This window comes from Haemaphysalis longicornis, unplaced genomic scaffold (genome assembly GCF_048455015.1).
Source record: "Haemaphysalis longicornis isolate Haplotype H1 unplaced genomic scaffold, Haemaphysalis longicornis Haplotype H1 scaffold_6, whole genome shotgun sequence".
In the NCBI taxonomy this organism is placed as follows: domain Eukaryota; kingdom Metazoa; phylum Arthropoda; class Arachnida; order Ixodida; family Ixodidae; genus Haemaphysalis; species Haemaphysalis longicornis.
In genome coordinates, this window is record NW_027526407.1 from 152900619 (window position 1) to 152923140 (window position 22522).

Below are 22522 nucleotides of genomic sequence, written 5' to 3' on the forward strand. Positions count from 1 at the left end.
CTTGAGACCTAGTGAGTTCTGAGTACATTTTGAGTTTGAATACATTTTGAGTACTGAGTACATTTTGAGTTTTAGTACATTGTGTGTTCTGAGTACATTTTGAGTGAGTACATTTTGAGTTTTGAGTACATTTTGAGTACAATCACGCGGGGTAAATAAAAAAATACTTCCTGATTGTAGTCATCAGGCTGGCCTAAATGAGTCATAGATTGGGTTAAAATTCAAAATGACGCTGCGAGGGCATGTGGGGAATCAAATTCAAGGTATCGATGTGGGGAATCATTCGGGACAAAAATGTGTTATGGTTATATCATGACGTAGTCATGGTTAGTCATAGATTCGGTTAAAATTGAAGTTCATGACGTATAATGAGCCATCTCATGTAATTTTACCTTGAGGGCCTTGGTGCTTTTTTTAGGACTGAAGTTTGGAAAAACCCAATTTTTTGCATTGTTGTAAGTGCTTTTCCTAAAAATACGTGCTATAATCGACTAAAATAATTTTTAGTAGACACGCAAGGACTATATCAACGCACGATGGGAATATAACGGCTCAAGCTTTTATGGTGCCTTTGCGAAAAAGTCCAGAACACGCGCAATTTCTTGCGTTTTTACTTCACTAATACAAGTTACGATAACCAAGTCATGATTATGACCAAGAAGCATTTTTTGTTTGTCCCACGTGATTTCACTCCTCGAGACCCTCAATTTGATACCCACATTTTTTAGCGCCACATCTCCTTGAATTTTGGCAGGAAGGAGCGGCAGCCATGCGGCCTGTCCTAACGCCGTTCTGTTTTATTGTACAGATGCTGCTGACCTCGACATGCGCGGATGTGGTTCCAAGCACGTGGCTTTCCCCAGAGTGGAAGCTTCACGGAACCAGCCCAGTCTGCTGCCGTTCAACGTCAGTGAACTGGACACGTTGCCGCATGCTACGCCGGTGGCCCAAAATTCGTCCGGAAGCTGTGCGTCATCGCCTTACGTCACAATGCCCACCTGGATTCCACTTCACAACTACGCACTATTGACAGCAGCGCCACCGCTGCACGCAGAGGACTTAAAGAGCTTCCATTCTACGCGGCGCCTCAGTGGGTAGGAAGCAGCGGCAGCCATGCGGCCGCTCCTAACGCCGTTCTGCTTTATTGTACAGGTTGGTACTCCTCCATCTCTTAACTGTAAGCATTCAAATAACGCATTCTTGCTGCTCCTTCCTAGCCCCAGCGTATTGTTGTCTGTGACAGCTGATTGTGTTCGGGTTGCTAAATTATTACTAATGTGTGGCGACGTTGAGCAAAACCCTGGGCCTACCGACATCACAGATGTTACCACACTGTCTGATGAGCTAAGGACGGTTTTAAATCAATTACTTCCCATGATGATTCCCGTCACGATGAGCTTAAGAAAGTATTAGATAAAGTAAAGTCGAGCCAAACCAAGTTAGAGAAAACGATCTCGGATATTAACTCTCGACTGGCCGCGGTTGAAGCTCGGGTAAATTTACTAGACGAGAACCAAGAAGTCCAAGTACACCAAGTGGCCACAGACACTGTTTGAGTGGAAACCGCCGAGCTGCGCTCTCGCATAGACAACTTCGAGGACCGATCTCGAAGGGACAATCTAATTTTTTACGGTTTTGAGGACACAGCTGAGGAATCTTAGGCTCAATCTGAACAGAAAGTTCGCGCTCTAATATCTGCGTCTCTTGAAACTGTGATACCCGAAGACTCTATTTCGCGAGTCCACAGATTAGGGGCTTACGTGCCCAACAAAGGCCGGCCAGTAATAGCAAAATTTCGCTCATTCAAAATCAAAGATGCTATCCTGTCGAAGAAATCTCAACTTAAAGCACAAAAATAAGCATCAGCGAAGACTTGTGCAACGTTACACGTAATTCCAGGAAAAATGCTAATTGTTTACGCAAAGTAAGTGGGCAGAAGTACACTGTCCGCTACAACAAACTGTTCATTAACAAAAAAATTAGGCAGTGGCTATTTTGCCGGCAGCCGGCAGATTAGCCTGGGAGAAAAGTTGCCGGCAGTTCCTTCCCATTGGCTGGCCCAGACCACGTGATTATTCTGCCGGCACATTTCCTCGGGAGCTATTTTTCCGGCTGCCGGCACATTTACGCGGGTGCTATTTTGCCGGCTGCCGGCACATTCTCACAGTTGCTATTTTGCCGGCAGCCGGAACATTAGCCCGGGAGAAAAGTTGCCGGCAATTCCCCAGCAATGCTGCCCCTGGGCGCCAATGCTGCGGCAGCCGGAGATGTCAACTTTAACCTACTTTAACGTTGGGGACAAGTTTGAATGTTCCTTGGTGTTTCCTTTGTAGAATTTGAAGCAAAGTCGCACAATAGAGAAATGATCAGCCGAAAAATCAAGATTACATGGCTAGAATTAACCACTGTTTATTTCAATGCTATGAAGTTTATAACACAAACTTCAGTAAAGACAATTTTTCTGAATGAAATTATGCAAAGAGGCAGACGTCAAATAAACATCTAATTTTGCGTTCATATACCAAAAACAATCAGACAGTTTAAAAACAGCGACTTATGCACAATCACTACACTGCCAAACTTTTGCTCTCGGCTGCTTGCTGATACGCACACACGGCAACTGGAAACAAGAACAAATCAAAGTCAAACTTCGCCTCGGGCTGAGTCAAAGTTCTACATACCCGCCGCTATCTTACCGACTCGTATCTATAACTTGACGTAATTAACTGAACTGTACAAATCACTCTACTCTTCAAGCTCGGCAAAGCTCGAAAACTTGTCCCCAACGTCAAAGTTGACATCTCCGCCTGCCGCAGCATTGGCGCACCGAGGCAGCATTGCCGAGGAATTGCCGGCAACTTTTCTCCCAGGTCAATGTGCCGGCTGCCGTCAAAATGGCAACTGTGAAAATGTGCCGGCAGCCGGCAAAATAGCCCCTGCGAAAATATGCCGGCAGCCGGCAAAATAGCCCCGGAGGAAATGTGCCGGCAGAATAATCACGTGGTCTGGGCCAGCCAATGGGAAGGAACTGGGCAACTTTTCTCCCAGGGTAATCTGCCGGCTGCCGGCAAAATAGCCACTGCCAAAAAAATTATGCCCACCTCCCCTCGCGGGAACCCTGGTGTGATGCGACGCTGAAGGGGGTTCCATTGTGCGTTTCCTTTGGGTCGATTACTCGAATTGCGTGAGAAATCGTCGGGTAATGCGAGAGAGAGAGAGAGAGAGCAACGTAGTGCGGACGACCGTCGACTGAAAGACCGGCCGGAGCGCGGCACTCCGCTCTATATACGCATCACGCCCGAAGGAGAGGAGACCGCGGAGAGAGAGGGCGCTGCACATGCGCACAGTGCGCTTGCGCCGCGCGCAGCGCCCCCCACCGGCGGAGTGAGAGTGCGCTGCGCCACGCGCCCGCAGATGTTGGGCGAGAGGTTCGCTATCGGAGAGAGGAGAAGGGTGAGCGGAGGAGAGACGCAGCTGTGCGGACGCGGCCGACGACGACGGGCGCAGGACAGGGCCGCCGGCAATAGATGCTCCTCTCAGCGCCGCATCTAATAATGTTTCTCGAATCCCCCGGATCAGCTGTTCCTAAGTCACCTCCTGCATCTCTTTGTAACGCCAGCAGCCCGCAACAGCAATCCCAGTCTAAAAATCAACCTTGTGCGAAGAATGAAATTTCTTTCCTTTTTACTAACATCTGTAGTGTAATTAACAAACGCGACGATTCATCTTCAGTTATCGATGAGTGCTATGCTGATATTGTTGTGTTAACCGAAACATGGTTATTGAGCAAAATTAGTGATTCTGAAGTTTTTCACTGTGCTAAGGAATTTCAACTTTACCGATCCGACCGCCAATCAAGAACGGGTGGCGGAGTCTAGATAGCTGTCTCACATGAAATACAATCGCATGTTATACCCATTGTTTGCTCCCTTGAACTTGTGTGCGCATGCGTTAGAATTGATCGTCAGGGTGTCGTTGTATGCGCGTGCTATCGCCCACCCAATTCTCCTGCTACGTTTTGTGATTCCCTACACGATGCTCTAAACAACCTAACAGTATGCTATCCAGCTTCCCAGATTTTTCAGCTTGGTGATTTCAACTTCGCTGATATTAGATGCGACGCTTAGAGCATCTCTTGTCGGCGGCCCTGTCCTTCATGCGTGTGTCCGTCATCGCCGTCCGCACTATCCTTCGCTCACCCCCTCTCCCCTCCGATAGCGAACACCCTCTCGCGAGGGGCATTGGATTGGATTCGATTGGCTTGGCTTGGATTGGGTTTAGATTGGATTAGATTAAAGTGGATTGTGTTGGATTGTGTTGCGTCATAGCTTTGGGCGCGCTGCGCATATAACCGGTGTGCCGCTCAACGGCGGCCTTTCGGTAGACGGTTACTCTCCGCTTGCGCTTGAACACCCCTCTCAGCGTCGCATCACACCAGGGGTCCCGCGAGGGGAGGTGGGCGTAATTTTTTGGGGGGTTCCGACCAAACCTTATCTGTGTCACGTTCATCTGAAAGCACTGCATTTATAAACACTTGTGCCAGACTTTAATATAACCATGGCAGTGCGACATCCAACACGTGTTATTTGAATTACTTCCAATTTCTTATATTTGATTTTAACTACCACGCCTACTAGCATATCATCAATTGAACATCTACCCGGACTGAGCCACCACTGCATACTGCATTTTATCGCTAACTTTAACCTTTTCCGTCACGCGCACCGTACTAACGTCATACGCGATTACAAAAGGGCTGACTGATTCTGTTAACGAACTTTCTATTTTTCTTGATTCATATTTACGCGGTTTTCTCTACGCTCCCTCAATGAAAACTGGATCATGCTTAAAAATAAGGTAATATCGCTAATAAATGAATTTGTCCCTCTCCGTACCGTCCATTGTGCCTACCGCTCCCCGTGGTTTACATCCGCCTTAAATAGGCTTCGCAAAAAAAAAAGAGGCTGTACAGGAAGGCGTTCAAAGCTAAAAACAGCGAAAGGTGGTCTCTTTATAACACCACGGTTTCCGAATATAAACAAGCTATGAAAGAGGCCAAACATCTGTTCTTTTCCACCACACTTCCTTCGATACTTCAAACTAACCCGCGTAAATTTCGGGAGACATTCAATGGAGCCAAAGAAAAAGCGATCACACTCTGCGATAACCGAGGAAATGTTATGCCGGCCAATGAATGCTGTATAGCATTGGAAAGTATTTTCCTGCAGTCCTTTTCGAAGGACGTTAACTGCAGTACACCAACTTTTAGCGATGTGTGTTTTCCTACAATGAACCCGGTCTTTGTCGAATGTGAGGGCATAGCAAAGCTCATTTCAAACTTGAAATCATCCTCATCACCTGGTATCGATGGAATTACATCGTAGTTTTTAAAACATACTGCCACGTAATTATCAATATTACTCTCTAAAATCTTCACTCAGTCCCTGGAATGTTCGATTCTACCCGGTGATTGGAAGGCGGGGAGAGTGGCTCCAGTACTGAAGCAAGGTAACTGTACACAACCCACCAACTACCGATCAATCCACCTAACTAGTATCCCTTGTAAACTCTAGGAGCATGTCATCTATTCTCATCTTGTAACGTTTCTTGAATCTAATATCTTCTTCAAGAAATATCAGCATGACTTTAGGAAGTATCACTCCTGTGAAACCCAATTCCTACTGTTTACTAATGACCTATTTTCTGTCACGGATCGCGGTTCTTTCGTTGACTGTATCTTTCTCGACTTCCAAAAAGCCTTTGATACCGTTTCGCAGCGTCTTCTGTTATTAAAATAAAGCAAACTAAATACTCATTATAACATACTAATATGAATTGAAAACTTCATGGTTAATCGAACACAGTACGTTGCTACTAACAACTACAATTCACCTGCATGCCCTGTATTTTCTGATGTACCACAAGCCTCTGTGTTAGATCCCCTTCTTTTCCTAATATATATTACGATCTACCTAAGAACATCTCTTCCTCAATCGACTATTCGCCGATGATTGTGTAATTTACCGTGAAATAACTAATCCTAATGACTGCTAAGTACTTCATCATCATCATCAGCAGCAGCAGCAGCAGCAGCCTATCTACGCCCACTGCAGGGCAAAGGCCTCTCCCATTATTCTCCAATTACCTCGGCCCTGTGCCAACTGTGACCAATTTATTCCCGCAAACTTCTTGATCTCATCTCCCCATCTAACTTTGTGCCGCCCCCTGCAACGCTTGCCTTCTCTAGGGATCCACTCTGTTACCCTTAATGACCAGCGGTTATCTTGCCTTCGCATTACATGCCCTGCCCACGACCATTTCTTTTTCTTAATCTCTACTATTATGTCCTTATCCCGTGTTTGTTCCCTGACCCACTCCGCTCTCTTCTTGTCCCTAATGTTACACCTATCATTTTCCGCTCCATTGCACGCTGAGTCGTTCTCAATTTAAGTTGAACCCTTTTAGTGAGCCACTAGGTTTCTGCCCCGCAGGTGAGTACCGGCAAGATGCAGCTGTCATACACTTTCTTCTTCAGCGACAATAGTAGGCTGCTATTCATTATCTGAGAATGTCTGCCATATGCACCCCACCCCATTCTTATCTTTATAATTATCTCTGCCTCATGGTTGGGATCTGGGGTCACAACTGGGCCTAAGTAAATATATTCGTTCACCACTTCCACTGCCTAGCCACCTATCTCAAACCGCTGTGCTGTCCCGAGGTTATTGATCATTACATTAGTTTTCTGCATATTAATTTTCAGCCCCACCGTTCTACTCTGTTCGTCCAGTGCGGAAAGCATGCTTTGCAATTCGTCCCACGAGTTATTTCGCAAGGCAACGTCATCAGCAAATATGAGGTTACTGAGGCATTCTCCTTTAACCCTTACTCCAACCTGTTCCCAATTCAACGTTCTGAATACTTCTTGTAAGCATGCTGTGAATAACATTGGAGAGATTGTGTCTCCTTGTCTGGCACCCTTCCTTATAGGTATTTTACTGCTTTCCTTATGGAGGATGATAGTAGCTGTGGACCCATTGTAGATATCGTCTAGTATTCTTACATAATACTCATGTACCCCTGATTCCGTAATGCCTGAATGACTGCTAGGGCTTCGACCGAGTCAAATGCTTTGTCATAATCTATGAAGGCTATATATAGGGGTTCAGTATACTCAGCGCACTTCTCTATCACCTGATTGATCGTGTGAATATGGTCCATTGTTGAATACCCTTTACGGAACCCTGCTTGTTCTTTAGGTTGACTGAAATCTAAGGTTGAAAAAATTCTGTTAGCGATTACCTTGGTAAGTACCTTGTAGACGACTGACAGTAAGCTGATCGGCCTGTAATTTTTCATGTGCTTTATGTCGCCTTTCTTATGGATTAGGGTGATGTTCGCATTCTTCCAAGATTCCGGTACACTTGCGGTAATTAGGAATTGCGTTTACAGGTTTGCCAGTGTTTCAAGTACAATTTCTCCGCCATCCTTCAAGAGGTCTGCTGTTATCTGATCCTCACCAGGTGCTTTGCCCCCTTTCATTTCTTTTAAAGCCTTCCTTACTTCTTCGGTCGTTACTGGTGGGATGTCTGTCTCCTCTAAACTACTGTCTCCTTTGGCAATATTCTGGATGTCCCGGCTACTGTGCAGGTCCCTAAGAACTCCTCAGCAACTGTGACTATTTTGATGATGGTTTGATTTTATTGGCGCAAGGCCGACATGGGCAAAGAGCGCCAAACACAAAGTGATTTGATGAGGACAGAACAAGAAATAAAATCAGTTAAAAGCTATGAGCACGGCTGGTCTAAAGGGCCAGGGTGAAGAACGCGAGTGGTTAAAAAAAAATAAATAAGGTGGCTGGTGTATAGGACCAGGGGTAAAACTATGGGTGGTATGAGATGAGTTGTAAAAAGTGAACTTCTGATAGGAACTGAAAGGTGCGTTGAACAGAAAACATGGCATCGTCTCCTAAGAAGTATGATGGGTGTGGTGGAATATGTCGTGTGTGTAGTTGAGGGAAGTGTTTGCGTCGTGTAGTGTCGAGTGCCTTACATTGTATGAGAATGTGCATCACGGATAGGGCCTCTCCGCACCTGCTGCACAGAGGTCTTGGAGATCCAGTGAGCAGGTGCGAGTGCGTTGCATGAGTGTGCCCTATCCGTAATCTAGCCAAGGCGACTTCTGTGTATCTATTGCGTGTATCGGAGGTGTACGGTCCCAAGTGTGGTTTTATTACGTGTAACTTGTTGTCTGTTTGTTCGCTCCAGTGTGTTTGCCATGTTTTGCGAAGTTGTTGTCTGATGTGTGGTTTCACGTCGGTGTAGGGTAATGTGGTTATGTCTACTGCATTCAAGAGTGTAGCAGCAGCAGCCATTCGGTCCGCTGCTTCGTTCCCGGCTATACCACTGTGGCCGGGGACCCAGCAAAGAACCAGTTCAAATTTGCGTACATACACCGACATAATATCCTTGATGATCAGATTGACAACGTGGTTTTTCGAAGGCATTGTTGACGACAGTGCCCGCACAACACTGAGGGAATCTGTATAGATAACGGATTGTGGGATGTGGCTTTGAAGTATATGATTGACAACAAGAAGTACACCGTAAGCCTCTGCCGTAAAGATACTAGTATGACTATTCAGAGTTCTAGTGACACTAAGGCCGGGCCCATGCGCCGCGCAGGACACAGAGGTGGAAGTCTTAGAAGCATCCGTATAAAATTCAGAATAATGATACTTCTCTTGCAAATACAAGAAGTGCTGCTGAATTGCACATGTGGGAGCTCGGTTTTTATCAACATGTGTGAAAGATGTGTCGCATGACACAGGGCGGAGATGCCATGGTGCTATGAAATCTGTTACAGAACTTTGGATGGTGTCTAAAAAGGAGACAGCAAGCTCTGACGCTTCCTCTCTAACTCTGTAAGAGAAGGGCGCAGAGAACGATGGTCGATTTAAAAGGAGTACAGTCATGGATGTATCATGAAAAACTGATTTAAAAGGATGGTGTGGCATGGATGAAATTTTAAAGGCATAAAGGAGGTCTGTGTATGCTCGTTGACGTTGAAGGTTCCATGTGTTGCACTCTACATACAGGCTTTCGACCGGACTAGTTCGGAAGGCGCCACACGCCAAGCGGAGCCCTAGATGAAGGACAGGGTCCAGCATTCTGAGGGATGTTTTAGTGGCTGACCCATAGACAACGCTACCATAGTCCAGTCGTGAACCTATTAGGCTGGTAAAAACACGTAAAAGAAGTTGTTTGTCAGCACCAAAAGAGATGTGCGACAGAACCTTCAGGATATTCATTGTTTTTAAGCATTTATGTTTTAGTTGTTTTATGTGTGGGATGAATGTGAGCTTTTCGTCAAAGATTATACCTAAAAACTTGTGTTCCTTTTTGACAGGAATAGAGGCACCGTGGAGTCGAATGTCTGGATCCGGCCGCATGCAACTGTGACTATTTTACCCCTATTTGTGATGACATTGCCTTGCTTATCTTTAAGCGCATACATCTGATTTTTCTTCGCGCCAAGACGCCTCTTCACAGCTTTCAGGCTACCTCCGTTCTTTAAAGCGTATTCGATCCTCCCATTTTTATACTTCCGTATGTCAGCTGTCATACGCCTATTGATTAACTTCGAAAGCTTCGCTAGTTCCATTCTGTCAGCTGCGGTAGGATGGTCATGGTTTGCCGTTTCCTAATTAGATCTTTCGTCTCCTGTGAACGTTTACCAGTATCCTGTCCAGCCATAGTGCCCCCGACTTCTAATGCACACTCCTTGTTAATGAGTGTAAGGTTTTAGCTCGCTTCCTGTGTCGTAAGCTCGGCTTCATCGTTAAGAGCTGAATATCGGTCCTGCAGGCGATCCTGAATTCTGCTTTACGTCTTACTGTTAGCTCATTTTTCGGCTTCTTTCGTACTAGCTTGTTGCGCTCCCTCCTCAAATCTAGCCTAATTGGAGATCTTACCATACGATGGTCACTACCCCTCACCCTTCCGAGCACTTCCACATGCTGCACGACGCCAGGGTTACCGCATAATATGAAGCCTATTTGATTTTATGCTCCCCATTCGGGCTCCTCGAGGTCCACTTCCGACTCTCCCGTTTACAGAAGAAAGTATTCATTAGCCGTAGGGTATTCCGTTCTGCAAACTCAACTAGTAGGTCCCCCCTGCTATTTCTACAGCCCAGACCATAGTTCCTAACTGCCTTGTCTCCAGCCTGATTCTTGCCTACTTTAGCATTGAAGTCCCCCATAACTACGGTATACTGTGTTTTTACTTTAGCCATTGCCGTTTCCACATCTTCATAGAAGCGTTCCACTACTTGGTCGTCGTAGCTGGATGTGGGGGCGTAGCCCTGCACCACCTTGAGCTTGTACCTCTTATTGAGCCTAATTATAAGACCTGCTGCCCTTTCCTTAAGGCTATAGTATTCTTCTATGTTGCCAGCTATGCTTTTATTGACTAGAAGTCCCACTCCCAGTTCTCTTCTGTCCTCTAGACCCCGGTAACATAGGACGTGTCTATTTTTCAGCACCGTAAATGCCTCGCCTGCCCTCCTAACCTCGCTAAGCCCTATTACATCCCATTTAGTGCCCTTTAATTCCTCGAACAACACCTCTAGACTCGCTTTGCTAGATAAGGTTCGCGCGTTAAACATTGCCAGGTTCAGATTCCATTGGCGGCCTGTCCGGATCCAAGGATTCTTAGCACCCTCTGCTGCGTCACAGGTCTGACCGCCGCCGTGGTCAGTTGCTTCGCAGCTGCTGGGGACTGAGGGCCGAGGGTTAATTGGCGTATTCATGGGAGGTTGTGGCCGTTACTGCAACAGGGTGGCCAGTCCTGCTCTGGTGAGGGAGGACATTACCAGCAATGGTGTCCGGGGTCAGGCCGCACCCCAATCCCCTTTGTGCAATTCCATCAATACGCGGATTTTTTTTTATCCGGTGGGAATTCTCCGGTACCGGGATTCGTACCACGGTCCTTCTGCACGCGAGCCGGATGCTCTACCTCTACGCCATCGCTGCACCCTCAGTACTTGAAAGTGACCTAAACAGCGTTTCCTCTTGGTGTGATGACTGGTTTATCACACTGAATGTGCGTAAATGCAAAGCTATGAGAATTACACTTAACCGCAACAACGGCATTCCCTACCCTTACCTACTAAAAAATAGCTCTCTCGACGCTGTTAATACATACAAATACCTTGGTGTTCATATAAGTAATAACCTCTCGTGGCAAACGCATGTTGATTATGTAACCAGCAATACTAACTGCATGCTTGGCTTCCTGCGCCGTACCTTTTCTCTCGCGCCTCTTTCTTTAAAACTACTGTTGTACAAAACCCTCGTCAGATCAAAACCAGAATATGCATCTTCCATTTGGGACCCGCATTTATTATTCCTTTCCACCTCCGTTGAATCCATTCCGAACCGTGCTGACCGATTTATTGTATGCAACTACTCTAGAACGTCCAGTGTATATTCAATTAAAATGCATTTACATCTTCCTGACCTTTCAGTAAGAAGAAAAATGGCCCGGTTGTGCCTTTTTCACAAAATTTACTTTACTAACCCTGACATCAAGTGCGACCTTTTTGCAGTTCCTTGATATGTTTCCTCACGCATTGACCACAAATTCAAGGCTGAAGTGCCATCCTGCCCTACAAACTTGTGCTTCAATTCATGTGTACCGAAAACTGCGACGGAATGGAATCACCTCCCCGCTTCGATCGTAAGCATCACTGAACTTCCATTATTCAAGACGGCCATATCAAACCTTTTTTCAAAACCTGTATGACTCACTCCTCTCTGCAACGGCCTCGAGGCCCTGAGAGTATTGTAAAAAATAAACAAATAAATTAATAAAATAAATGAATTTGAACCTATAGACTATCAGACTCCCGTGTTACACGGTTCACCATTTTCGATATTTTTTCTTATTATTTCTTTTTTTTATTTTTTTAACATTCAGTTTCATCAATTCTCTACATTTACGCTTTTATAATGATTACAGGTTGAACTTCCGTGATATCTGCACTTTTGTGGAAATGCAGGGCGTTACACGATCCTGGCCGGGGGAGCAGGAGGGGGCTAGTGGGCAAAGAAGACTACGCATTAAAAAAGCAAAGGCATACCCATGAACGCGTCGCGCTTCAGAGATTCGCGGGGACAGTTCGCTTTGACACAAGGCGTTTTTTCGGGATGCAGAGCAAGAATTCACGGGACCTAACCCTAAGCAGCTTCGACGCAGATGAACTCAGCAGTGAGCGCACGTCCTCTCGCCCAATCCTGTTTGTTTCGCAACAGGGCCACAGCACGCCATTGAGTTTGGACCGCCTCTGTCATGAACGCGCACACAGAGCCTACATCAAGAGTTTGGTATCTAATATATACGTACAATTGCTTCCAACCAGCGCTAATCCTCATGGCCACCAGGTATAGCTGTATTAAATCTGCAACAAAAATTGTTTCCGACCTCACAGGAGTTACGGTGTCATGTCGCACCGAATGCAAGAGTTTGAGTTCACGAATTTGCACCCGTAATATTTTCACCACGCGTGAATTTAAAAAATTCCCCGCATTTCCCCGAGGGGAAGAATGTGAAAGTGCGAATGCACGAGTTGAATTTGCGCGGTTCGGTAATGTTCGCGAAAGAGAGATCACACACACACACACACACAACTACAAAGAAAGAAAGATGCATTTATTCACAGACACCTATTTGTGTTGTCGTTGTACTTGATTGCTAGAGCGGATCTCAGCTTTGAAATTTCGTGTCAGTACTCCTTTAAGCAGGTGCATTAGCCCTTCTCACGCCCGATTTTTGGCCAATCCCCCACGTGGGTATGTGCCATGTCAGCGGCCAGGCAGCGCGCGCCCATCTCCCCCCGTTGCCAAGGAAGACGAGGAGATGCCTGGCCAATCCCCCACGTGGGTATGTGCCATGTCAGCGGCCAGGCTGCGCGCGCCCATCTCCACGTGCGCGGACATCGCCGGTGGACGCAGGTTCAGGGTCGCTTAAGAAGTGCATTCGCACTTAAAACACTGAATCCTAATGAAATCAGAGTCCATCTGAGCCCGAGTACATCCCTAGCACGAGAGAGTTGTGAGCCCATTTGAGTTCTGAATTCATTTTGAGATTTCAGCCCGTTTTGAGTTCTCAGTTCATTCTGAATTTTGAGTACATTTTGAGTTTTCAGCCCATTTTGAGATTGGGTGCATTTTTAGTTTTGAGTAAATTTGAGTTTGAGTCCATTTTGAGTTTCGAGTATATTTTGAGTTTGAGTACATTTTGAGTTGTGAGTCCATTTTGAGTGAGTGCTTTTTGAGTTTCAGTACATTTTGAGTTCTGAGTTCATTTTGAGTTTCACTACATTACGATTTTTGAGTTCATTGTCAGTTTGAGTACATTTTCAGTTCTGAGTCCGAGTGAGTTTTGAGTTTTGCGCTCAATGTGAGTTTGAGTTTGAGTGAGCGCAGATGTGCTGCTCAGCATTGAGTGTGAGTTTGAGTTAGAGGTGAATAAAAAAAATTGTGAGTGAGTTTGAGTGAGCCGCGCCAACTTTGCCGAGGTATGGGGGCGCCACACACTTGTCACACAAGGAACATGCAAGAATTCTTCAGATAAAGGCCAACTGCAACGAAATTTTCGGCGCTTTAAATGGACTATTTTCCGGAAGCGTTACCTTCAAAGTGGCTACCTGCAAAATTTGGAGGCCCAATAGTGCGTCGCTGCATCGTAAACGAAGATCAAAAACGCTCTTTGCAAATGAAAACTGGAAAAAAGGGCGGCCATTAGGGACTGGCGGAAGGGACGTCACAATCCGGAATCGAGTGTGCGCAGCCAGCGGATTCTCCGCGACTGCCTGTGAGAAGAAGGCGCGAATTCAATGTGTTTCGGGTCGTCTGTTTCTTCAAATATTTAAAACATGCGCAAAAATGGGTTGGGCAGTTTGTGCAACCTTTATTGCTTCGCTGTGAGCTGTTCAGAGGCGCCTATAGTAGTCCGGTAAAGCGACAACACAGGCATCGTCAGACGTCGTGGCGAAGCTCGGGGCTAGGAAATAGGTACAGAAAATGCATTGTTGAGGGCTAGATTGGTGCCGGCACAGCCAATAAGCCCTGTGGCGGTCGTACGATTCTGTGTTTGTAAGAGAAAAGGAAAAAAGCTACCGTGGGAGGAGAGCGTAGAACCTTCTGGCTAGTGTATGTAAGAATTAGGTTTCAGGGCGCGTAATCAAACTTGAAATCCATAATTTTATTATTTTTGTTTACACGGGCAGTTTTGTTCCTGTTAGAAGGGTGCCGGCGCCAATTTTTGGATAATGATGCCATGAAGCGACGAAAGCACTGTTGCGGAAATATGAAAGAGGGAGACGACCGCCTACTGTCATGGCCATCAGGGGCGAGAGGGGGAAGAAGGAAACGAACCTCGGTTCGGCACATGGACTCGCGTCCGCGTCCCATTCCTTAACATTATGGTGCTGAAACCCGAACGGAACGGACCAGCAGACTTCACGGCGCAGCGCCTTCAAGGTAATGCGGGGCCTGGGGTACGTCAGATATTCTCACTTCAGAGGCCTCACTCTTGAACAGTGCCTGCTATGACTGCGTGCTGGACGCAGACCCCCCGCCTCGAACCCGGAGATTAACCCCACCTATCGGAGAGTCCCGACCCTTGCTTCACTGCGCTCCCTGGTTTTGATGACAGGCAGGTCGTGGACCGACTTATCAGTTCGTGGGTCAATCTCCTGGTTGACGTGACCGTAACCGAACCGGACGTAACCGCAAGGGAGTCCTGACTGGCACGTCACATCCGGAAGTTCGCCGCAGTGGCGACAAGTTGTGGCGAAACTCCGCTAGGTGCTGCGTCGGCTGAAGTGGTGTGTTTTGGAATGGTTTTAATAAAAACAATTGTGCGCTTGCGGAGTTCAAAATTAGGTCACAAGAGACTTTAGTGGTGCAGACCACACGTTGAAGCAGAATTTGGGGCAGATAAATTTTCCTTGCATTTGGCCTTTAATGCGCAAGGCCTGCTGTAATGCAGTTTTTAAGTGCAAACCTCTTATGGGCTCGGGCTGTTGGCGTCTCCTGTCATCGTCGTCGTTGTTTAATGTCAGTCACAGTACTAAACCTCCCGGACACTCGTTTTCGAATGCCCCACGCTAGAACTTAACGCATACTAAAAGACACAGTCAGACGCTCATTTTCCAATGCCTCACACTAGAATGCTTCATCCTTCAAAGACGCAAGGATTTTACGGCAAAGTTGTATATCTCTAACCCCGAAATGTTTCATCTCTGTGAGCAAAAACGCCAAGACACCAAGAATACACTTATACACTGCATGCTTCCCCCCTCCCGATGATTGCCGTTAGTGAAGATGGCCCAGGATTTTGATTTATTCTTGGATTAAAATTGGTAGTTAAGTTGAATAGAACTCAAAAACTTCTATTTCTCGTCTGAGCACGAGAGACTGGGAGTAAAGGCCCAGACGGCCTGATGGAGGTCGGCAGCCCGCATCACACTGTGTTAGCAATGCAGTGTTTATAGCTGTGGGAGTTTTTAGACTATCACCATACTGTAAAATATGCCATAACCTTCAAGGTAATGTTTAACGTCTGTGTGCCCCTGACATAGAGGATAAGCTAGTCATATTCCAGAGCTAGGTTATCGAGAAGAAGAAGGAAAAAGAGTAGAGGCTGGTTGAGCTCAGTAACGTCGATCAGCCCTTCGGTGTATTTTTCGAGCCTGTGGCCTACGCAGTGAACGAAAAGGGCCCCAAACAACTGAAAGTCAAAAGTGCAGGCTACGAGAAGCAGAAAAACACAGTGATATGCTGCATGGCCGATGGGCGAAAGCTTCCACCTACTTTACTTTTAGGTGGAAGACTCCTCCAGCCAGGGAGGTTTTCCCTAAAAACGTCACTGTATGAGCCCTTAAAACTGGGTGACTGAGTGGTGCCCTCGTCGAAGATTGGGTTAAAACTATTTGACAGAGCCGGGTCGGGGTTCCGGTGCTTACCATTTACGGAGTCACTCTTGCTACTCGACTCCTACACCGGCCACTTGACCGAGGACGTTACGTCCTGGCATTCGGAAGCGGTAGGGAGTATGTGGTAATAGCCGGTGGTATGAGCAGCTGACTACAACCGCTTGACATGGCAATCAGCAAGCCATTTAGGTACAGGCTACGGAGCATTACAACAACTGGCTCGCGCTGCTACACCACCAACTCACACCAATCCGGCGCATCATGCGCGCTTAACTCAGCCATGTGGCGATATGGGTCTCCGCGGCACGGGACGAAATTCTGGCTGTGCTAATTGTGCGGACCTTCCGCAAGTGCAGCTTCTTGAACATTCTGTGGAGAAGTGAGGAAAGCGCACTGCGGGACCAGGAAAATGACAGAGAGGACAGCGATGTCGACGAAAATGACGACAGCGACAAATAAGCATTGAACATGCTACGACGCGCATCACGAGTGTAATAATGTTTTAATCCCAGTCCAATGCCTTTTTTGATTCGATCTAAATTCAAGGTAACCCTACTTTATTTTCTGACCTTCCGAATTCCGGTGTCATCCTAGAATCGAGGTGATGCTGCAATTTACCAGACCAGTAGTGAGAGGGACGCCCAAAATGTTGATACTTCCTGCACAGGAGCAACCCGCTTTGGCCGTATTTTTAAGCAAATAGATAGGAGGTCCAAGGGGTAGCAGCATGCTGTCAGCAGTTCCCTTAGTATTCACTAACATACCTAGCCTTTATATAAAACGAGATAGCCTAAATGCTTTAATTACCGATTGCGAAGCTCACATCGTTGTTCTTACTGAGATCTAGCTCTTCGAGAATATACCAACCTTTGAATTGTTTCAGTATAACAAAAATTCACCTTTTTTCGCAATGACCATGGGGAAAGAACTGGCAGAGGTGCACGTATTGCGGTCAGCGATGCATTTCACTGTTCTTTTATTTAACAGTGCTGCCCAATCGGAATTTACGAACTAAACGGTGCTGAATGAAAATTTGCTAAAGAAAGCACAGTTTCAGGGTATGTTATCACCCACATAAGTCCTGCAATAATTTTTGTAATAAATTTGATGAGTGCCTAAATCAAATTTCAGAACAATTCTCTGGTGTGCTCACCTTTTGGTTTTATGATTTAAATTTATTTTCTTGACCCAGGACGACTATAATTTCATTTTATTGCCCACATACTCTGACGTGCTGTGGCAGATCGCCCAGCATCCCACAGCATTAGGTCTCCCTTGCTTGATTTGATCCTCACGTCATCACCGGACATTGCGTCACCAGTAATGCACGCTCCTGACCTTAGTGATTATGGCACACTGCACTGCACCACATTTGTTCATCCCATCTGTGCTAGCGACCACGTGATATCAGGAAATATACCAATTGCAATTTTAATGCTATAAATGCTGAGCTAACATCTTTTTTAGGCACTTTCTTGCTAACGTTCAATAAGTCAACAATTGAAGAAATTTTGGCCTTCTTAAAAGAAGTAGTCCAGCTCATTAACAACTACATTCTACTATGATCAGTAGTTCAATGCTCTAATGCTCCTTGGTACAAGTCTCTAAATGCTTATAGAATAAAAGAGGCAGGTTTTTCGCAGAGCGAAAATGCCAAAGTGCCACACGATGTGCAGCACAAAATAATGAAGCTAAAGTTTATTCTAACATCACCAAGAATGCTAAATTTGTCTTTTTTTACCAGACCTTTCCACCATTCCTTCAAACCAATCCTAAACAATTGCAGAACATTGTGACGTCCAAAAAGAGTATCATTAGAACGCTCGCTAGCCGTTCTGGTGAATGAGTTCCCAATCAGCACTGCGCATCACTGCTTAATGAAACGTTTGCCGGCTCAATAAAAGTGAGTTATTTCTAGTGAGCTTGAGCCCCTCTAACCCAATTCCCCCACATCCCCCATTGATTTTACTGCTATTTACTAGCAGCCATCTTCCTGTGGCACTGACAGAATTACTTCTGAATTTCTCGAAGGCACAGCAGAATAACGGTCAATAATACTGCATTGTAATTTGAACAAATCTCTGAATGAAGGATGCTTGCCTACTGATTGTAAAACAGGCAAAGTAGTTCCACTTCATAAATCTAGAGACGTACAAAACCAAACTAACTACCACCCGAATTCATCAACATCTGTGCCAAAAAATAAGAAAAAGACATCCCCCTCGCGAAGGGCACGATCAAATGCACAGCATTTCCGAGGGGGTGCGCCGGCAAGTCGTATCTCTTGATCGCGGGACCCGTGTCGCCATCTTTTGGAAGCGCGGGACAACTTGTGGCGCTTTCGAAACAAACGAGAAATGAGTGAAGGATATAAGGCGCGTTCGGTGCATCGAAATCTGTGTCGGTTTCGTGGCTCGGTCGGTTGTGCGCCGGGCACCTTGCGTTCCGCCCGCGGCGTCATGGGTTCGAAACCGGGCGCCGGAAACTGATATTTCTTCCTGGCTGCGGACTACGACAAGGCGCGCCTGCGGACTACGACAGGGCGCGCATGCGGACTACGACAAGGCGCGCATGCGGACTACGACAGCGCACGCCAACGCCGCGTGACATTGTAAGTTACTAAAATGCTATGCATTTAAAATTCTGAACGCATCATTTTTGCTCCCCTAGTTTACTTCCTTGAATGAAATAATTTTTTTCCATTCATCAGTGCATGGATTTCGAAAAAATTATTAATGTGAAACGCAACTTATGCCTTGTCTCTGGATTTATACTGATTGTGTGTTTTTGGATTATCGTAAAGCCTGGGGCATAGTTAACCATCCACTTCTAATACCAAAACTCGGTCGGTAAAACATTGATTCTCAAGTTTAATGATAAATTTAGTTTAGCTTCAAGCCTTCGTTACTTATCTCAGTACGTGCTCGCTAATAAAAAAAATACTCACCTTCAACCACCCTTACTTCTGGTGAGCCTCAAGGCTGTGTTAGTGCATTACTTCTCTTAATCTTTTAGCATTATTTTTCTTCATCTACATAAACAACCTTCCTAATACTATATCCAGTTCTATCTGCCTTTTAGTGATGATTGCTCGTGTACTGTAAGCAAAGTAGTAACTCAGATATATTGCAGTACTACCTACTGACATTTATAATATTACTGCTTGGTGGATATTCTGGCACATGAATGGAAACATTTCTAACTGTAAATAAGTAAGAACTTTGCGCAACCAGTCATCCTGCCCAGACCAATTTCTTAACAATATTTTCCTTGCCTGCGTACTTTCGAACAAGTACCTTGGGATACATATATCTAATACTTTTTTGAAAACTGCACATCAAGTATTTAGTCTCGAAATCGAACTGTATGCCTGGATACCTGAAGCGTAACTTCTACCTTGCACCGCCTTCAGTTAAAAAACATTTGTATTTCCCTTCCGTTGGAGCTAACCTAGAAAATGCCTCTTCCATTTTAAACCCGGCCTACTCACCATATTTACATCAAAAGTTAAAAACCGCTAAGTCCGCTTAATTCTTTCAAACTACTATCAAAAATCAATTATTGCTAACATGAAGACCGCAATCAACGTTCTCTCACGAAAAACTTTCTCGACTATGCCGTTTTCACAAGATGTACTAAGAAAACCATTGGTGCATTCAAGTTTCATCACATCCCCTTTTTATTTTTTGGCATGCGCAGACCACCATCATAAAGTTGGCATTCCATTTCAAAACACAACCTACAGTTACTCACTTGTTTCGAACACATGCGTTCATTGAAATCAGCAGCCTGCCTCAATGGTCACTTTCACACACTCATCTATTTGTGATGCATTATTAAAACTTATCCAACGCATACACACCTCAGCCCTATCCAGTTATCTTTTTTTTGTTTTTTGGGGTGGTCACGTGAAAGCGCACGCAGTGAAACCAACTGAAAATGTTTGCGTAGCAATGAATTTGTGAGTTGTTGCTTATGTTCCCCTTGTACTTGTATTTTCCATAGCAATGTATTTGTCAGCTGTTGCCTATATTCACTTTATACTTGTTCTTGTGCAGTTACATGATTGTCTTGGCTTTTCACTTTTCGTTTTCGGTTTTTCTTTGTGTTCTTTTTTATGCCTTGTATTCTATTAATAATGAAGCCCCTCCTCTTTACAGCACTTATTATTAGTCCTAAAGGTAAAAGTAAGTTGACACACTTCTACATCTTTGGCATTAGCGGCACATTAGCGTGCGAGCACCACCAAAGGGCCACGTGATAATTCCACGCACCTGTGCCAATGCCATCGAAGAGCGAGAGCACGCGCAGCCCATGCCGCCGGCTGTCAGCCACCGCAGGCAGAGGCGAGCCCGACCAGTGGCGGCGTGGCCGGAAAAACACAAGCAGCTGGGCCTCCCCATCAGGCCGGGGAAGCAGCTGCCCCACCCGGTGCTGGCTGCACAGGTGGCAGTGCCAGGGAAAACTGCCCGACACCTGCGCACAGCGGAGTTACACAATGAAGTACAGCAGTAGTACTTCACTTCATCGTCCAGTTTGTGCAAGCTCCTCTGATTCATTGAAGCTGGGTGGCAAAAAGTATAACCTACGGGACAAAAAACGAATTGCTAAATATTTGCCTAGTAACACAACCTAATAAAATAGAGTGTGCTTCTCAAATTAAAAAATACGAAAAAGCTAAAGGGTGTTTCGGTTGCAATAATTCCTCTTTTATAACTTACGGCACCAGCGGCATTTTCTGTCGCCAACAATTGTCTGTCGACAGGTGGCAGGCTAGCCTGCTTGCTCCGTAGTTGCCTCCCTAGTAGCACAAATTGTTGCTGCAACGTTTCTGCCATGTTGCCAATGTTGTTTAACGTTAGGCAACCTTATGCAACGTGGTGACAACGTTGCTGAATGTGGGCCAACGTTGGACACATTCAGCAACATTAACGCCACGTTTACAAACACGTATAAGCGACGTTTCCCGTATGCACATTTTTTCAGGTTGCAGCAATGTTGCCAAATGTGGGCCAACGTTGAACACATTGAACGACATTTACGCAACGTTTATAAACAACGCATGGGCAACGTTGCCCGTATGCACGTTTTTTTCACGCTGCAGCAAGTTGGCAAATGTGGGCCAACGTTGGATACATTCAACAGCATTTACGCAACGTTTATAAACAACGCATGGGCAACGCTCCCCGTATGCACGTTTTTTCACGCTGCAGCAATGTTGGCAAATGTGGGCCAATGTTGAACACATTGAACATTTACGCAACCTTTAGGAACAACGCATGGGCAACGTTGGCCGTATGAACGTTTTTCACGCTGCAGCAATGTTGACACAGGCTCAGCGGTTACAATTCTTTCAGAGAATCACTTCCGACGCTTGTTTGGAGACAACGTGCAGCTTCACAGCCCCAGTGCAACCCTGCCAGACTTTTTGCAAAATAACCGTTCTGGGCCTAATCAAAGCCAAAGTGCAGTACCGGAAGGACACAAGCAGCTCTTGTGTCTTTTTATGTCACTTATAGTGGAACGTTGCTCCCACGCCTCGACGCCATGCAAGCCCTTGGACTTCAGATTCTGGTCACTGAGCTCTGCTGTCTGCACAGGGCCACGGAACCTATTTAAGAAACGCATGGGGATTTTGAAGCTCATGTTGGGCTAGGATCCCAAGAGAGCTAACAGGCACCAGCTATTGCTGAGAGCAAGCAGCTGCCCCCGAATTTGGTATGCCTGCCATGTAATGGGCCAAGTTCGCCCACTTGCCTTCGCTAGACTTGGGACTTGCCAGACGTGTCCAGCATCAGGTCAAATTGAGAGTCGGTGGCCTCAGTTGCGCGAAAGCTGACACCTGCCATTTGCAGTAAGGAAGTCTTTCGCTGATGAACTGAAACGTCCCCTTGCTGCCAACGTTATAAGGGGGTCAACACATCTCAGTGGGCGTCACAAATCCTCGCAGTAACAAAGTGGGATGCAATCGTCAGACTCTGCGTTACTATGAGAGAGCCAAATAAGGCTGTGGTGGTTGACAACTTACCACAGCACCACAACAACGAGCTTCTGCATGCCCTGATGGGAGCACAGCAGCATTTTGCGAAGGTAGTTGTGGCCTCAACATGTCATCAAGTTGTTCTTCGTTCCGACAGTAACGACTTGCATTCATAACTCATGATGAAGTTCTCAGAGTCAAGAGGCTCTGCTTTATCCTCGCATCAGCCTTTGCAGCATTCCAACAGGTAATGACCAGAAGTTTTCATGGCTGAAAAGGAGCTCTTTAAGACATTGACGACATTATTGTGTTCGAAAAGACAGAAGAGGACCACATAAGAAACCCTGAAGAAGTCCTGCAGCGCATCTCGAGGTCATTGGTGTACTTAAATGAGAAATGTATTTTAATGAAAAGGAACTGACTTTTTGTGCACACCTGTGTATGTACTAAAGGAATAGCTCCCCTTCAAACAGAAGTTTACACAATCACCCATGCCCCACTACGACTGACACAGGTATGCGGAAGTCCTTAATGGGCTTC

At 45.9% G+C, this 22522-nt stretch overlaps 1 protein-coding gene across 1 annotated transcript in view; it reads right to left on the reverse strand.

Moving 5' to 3' along the window:
- Positions 1-22522, reverse strand: part of LOC144143307 (DNA (cytosine-5)-methyltransferase 3A-like) — a 268623-nt gene that overhangs the window by 143484 nt on the left and 102617 nt on the right. Inside the window, exon 8 of the mRNA XM_077675079.1 lies at positions 20277-20478. Coding sequence (XP_077531205.1) covers positions 20277-20478 — 202 coding nt within the window. The remainder of the gene's footprint in view (positions 1-20276; positions 20479-22522) is intronic.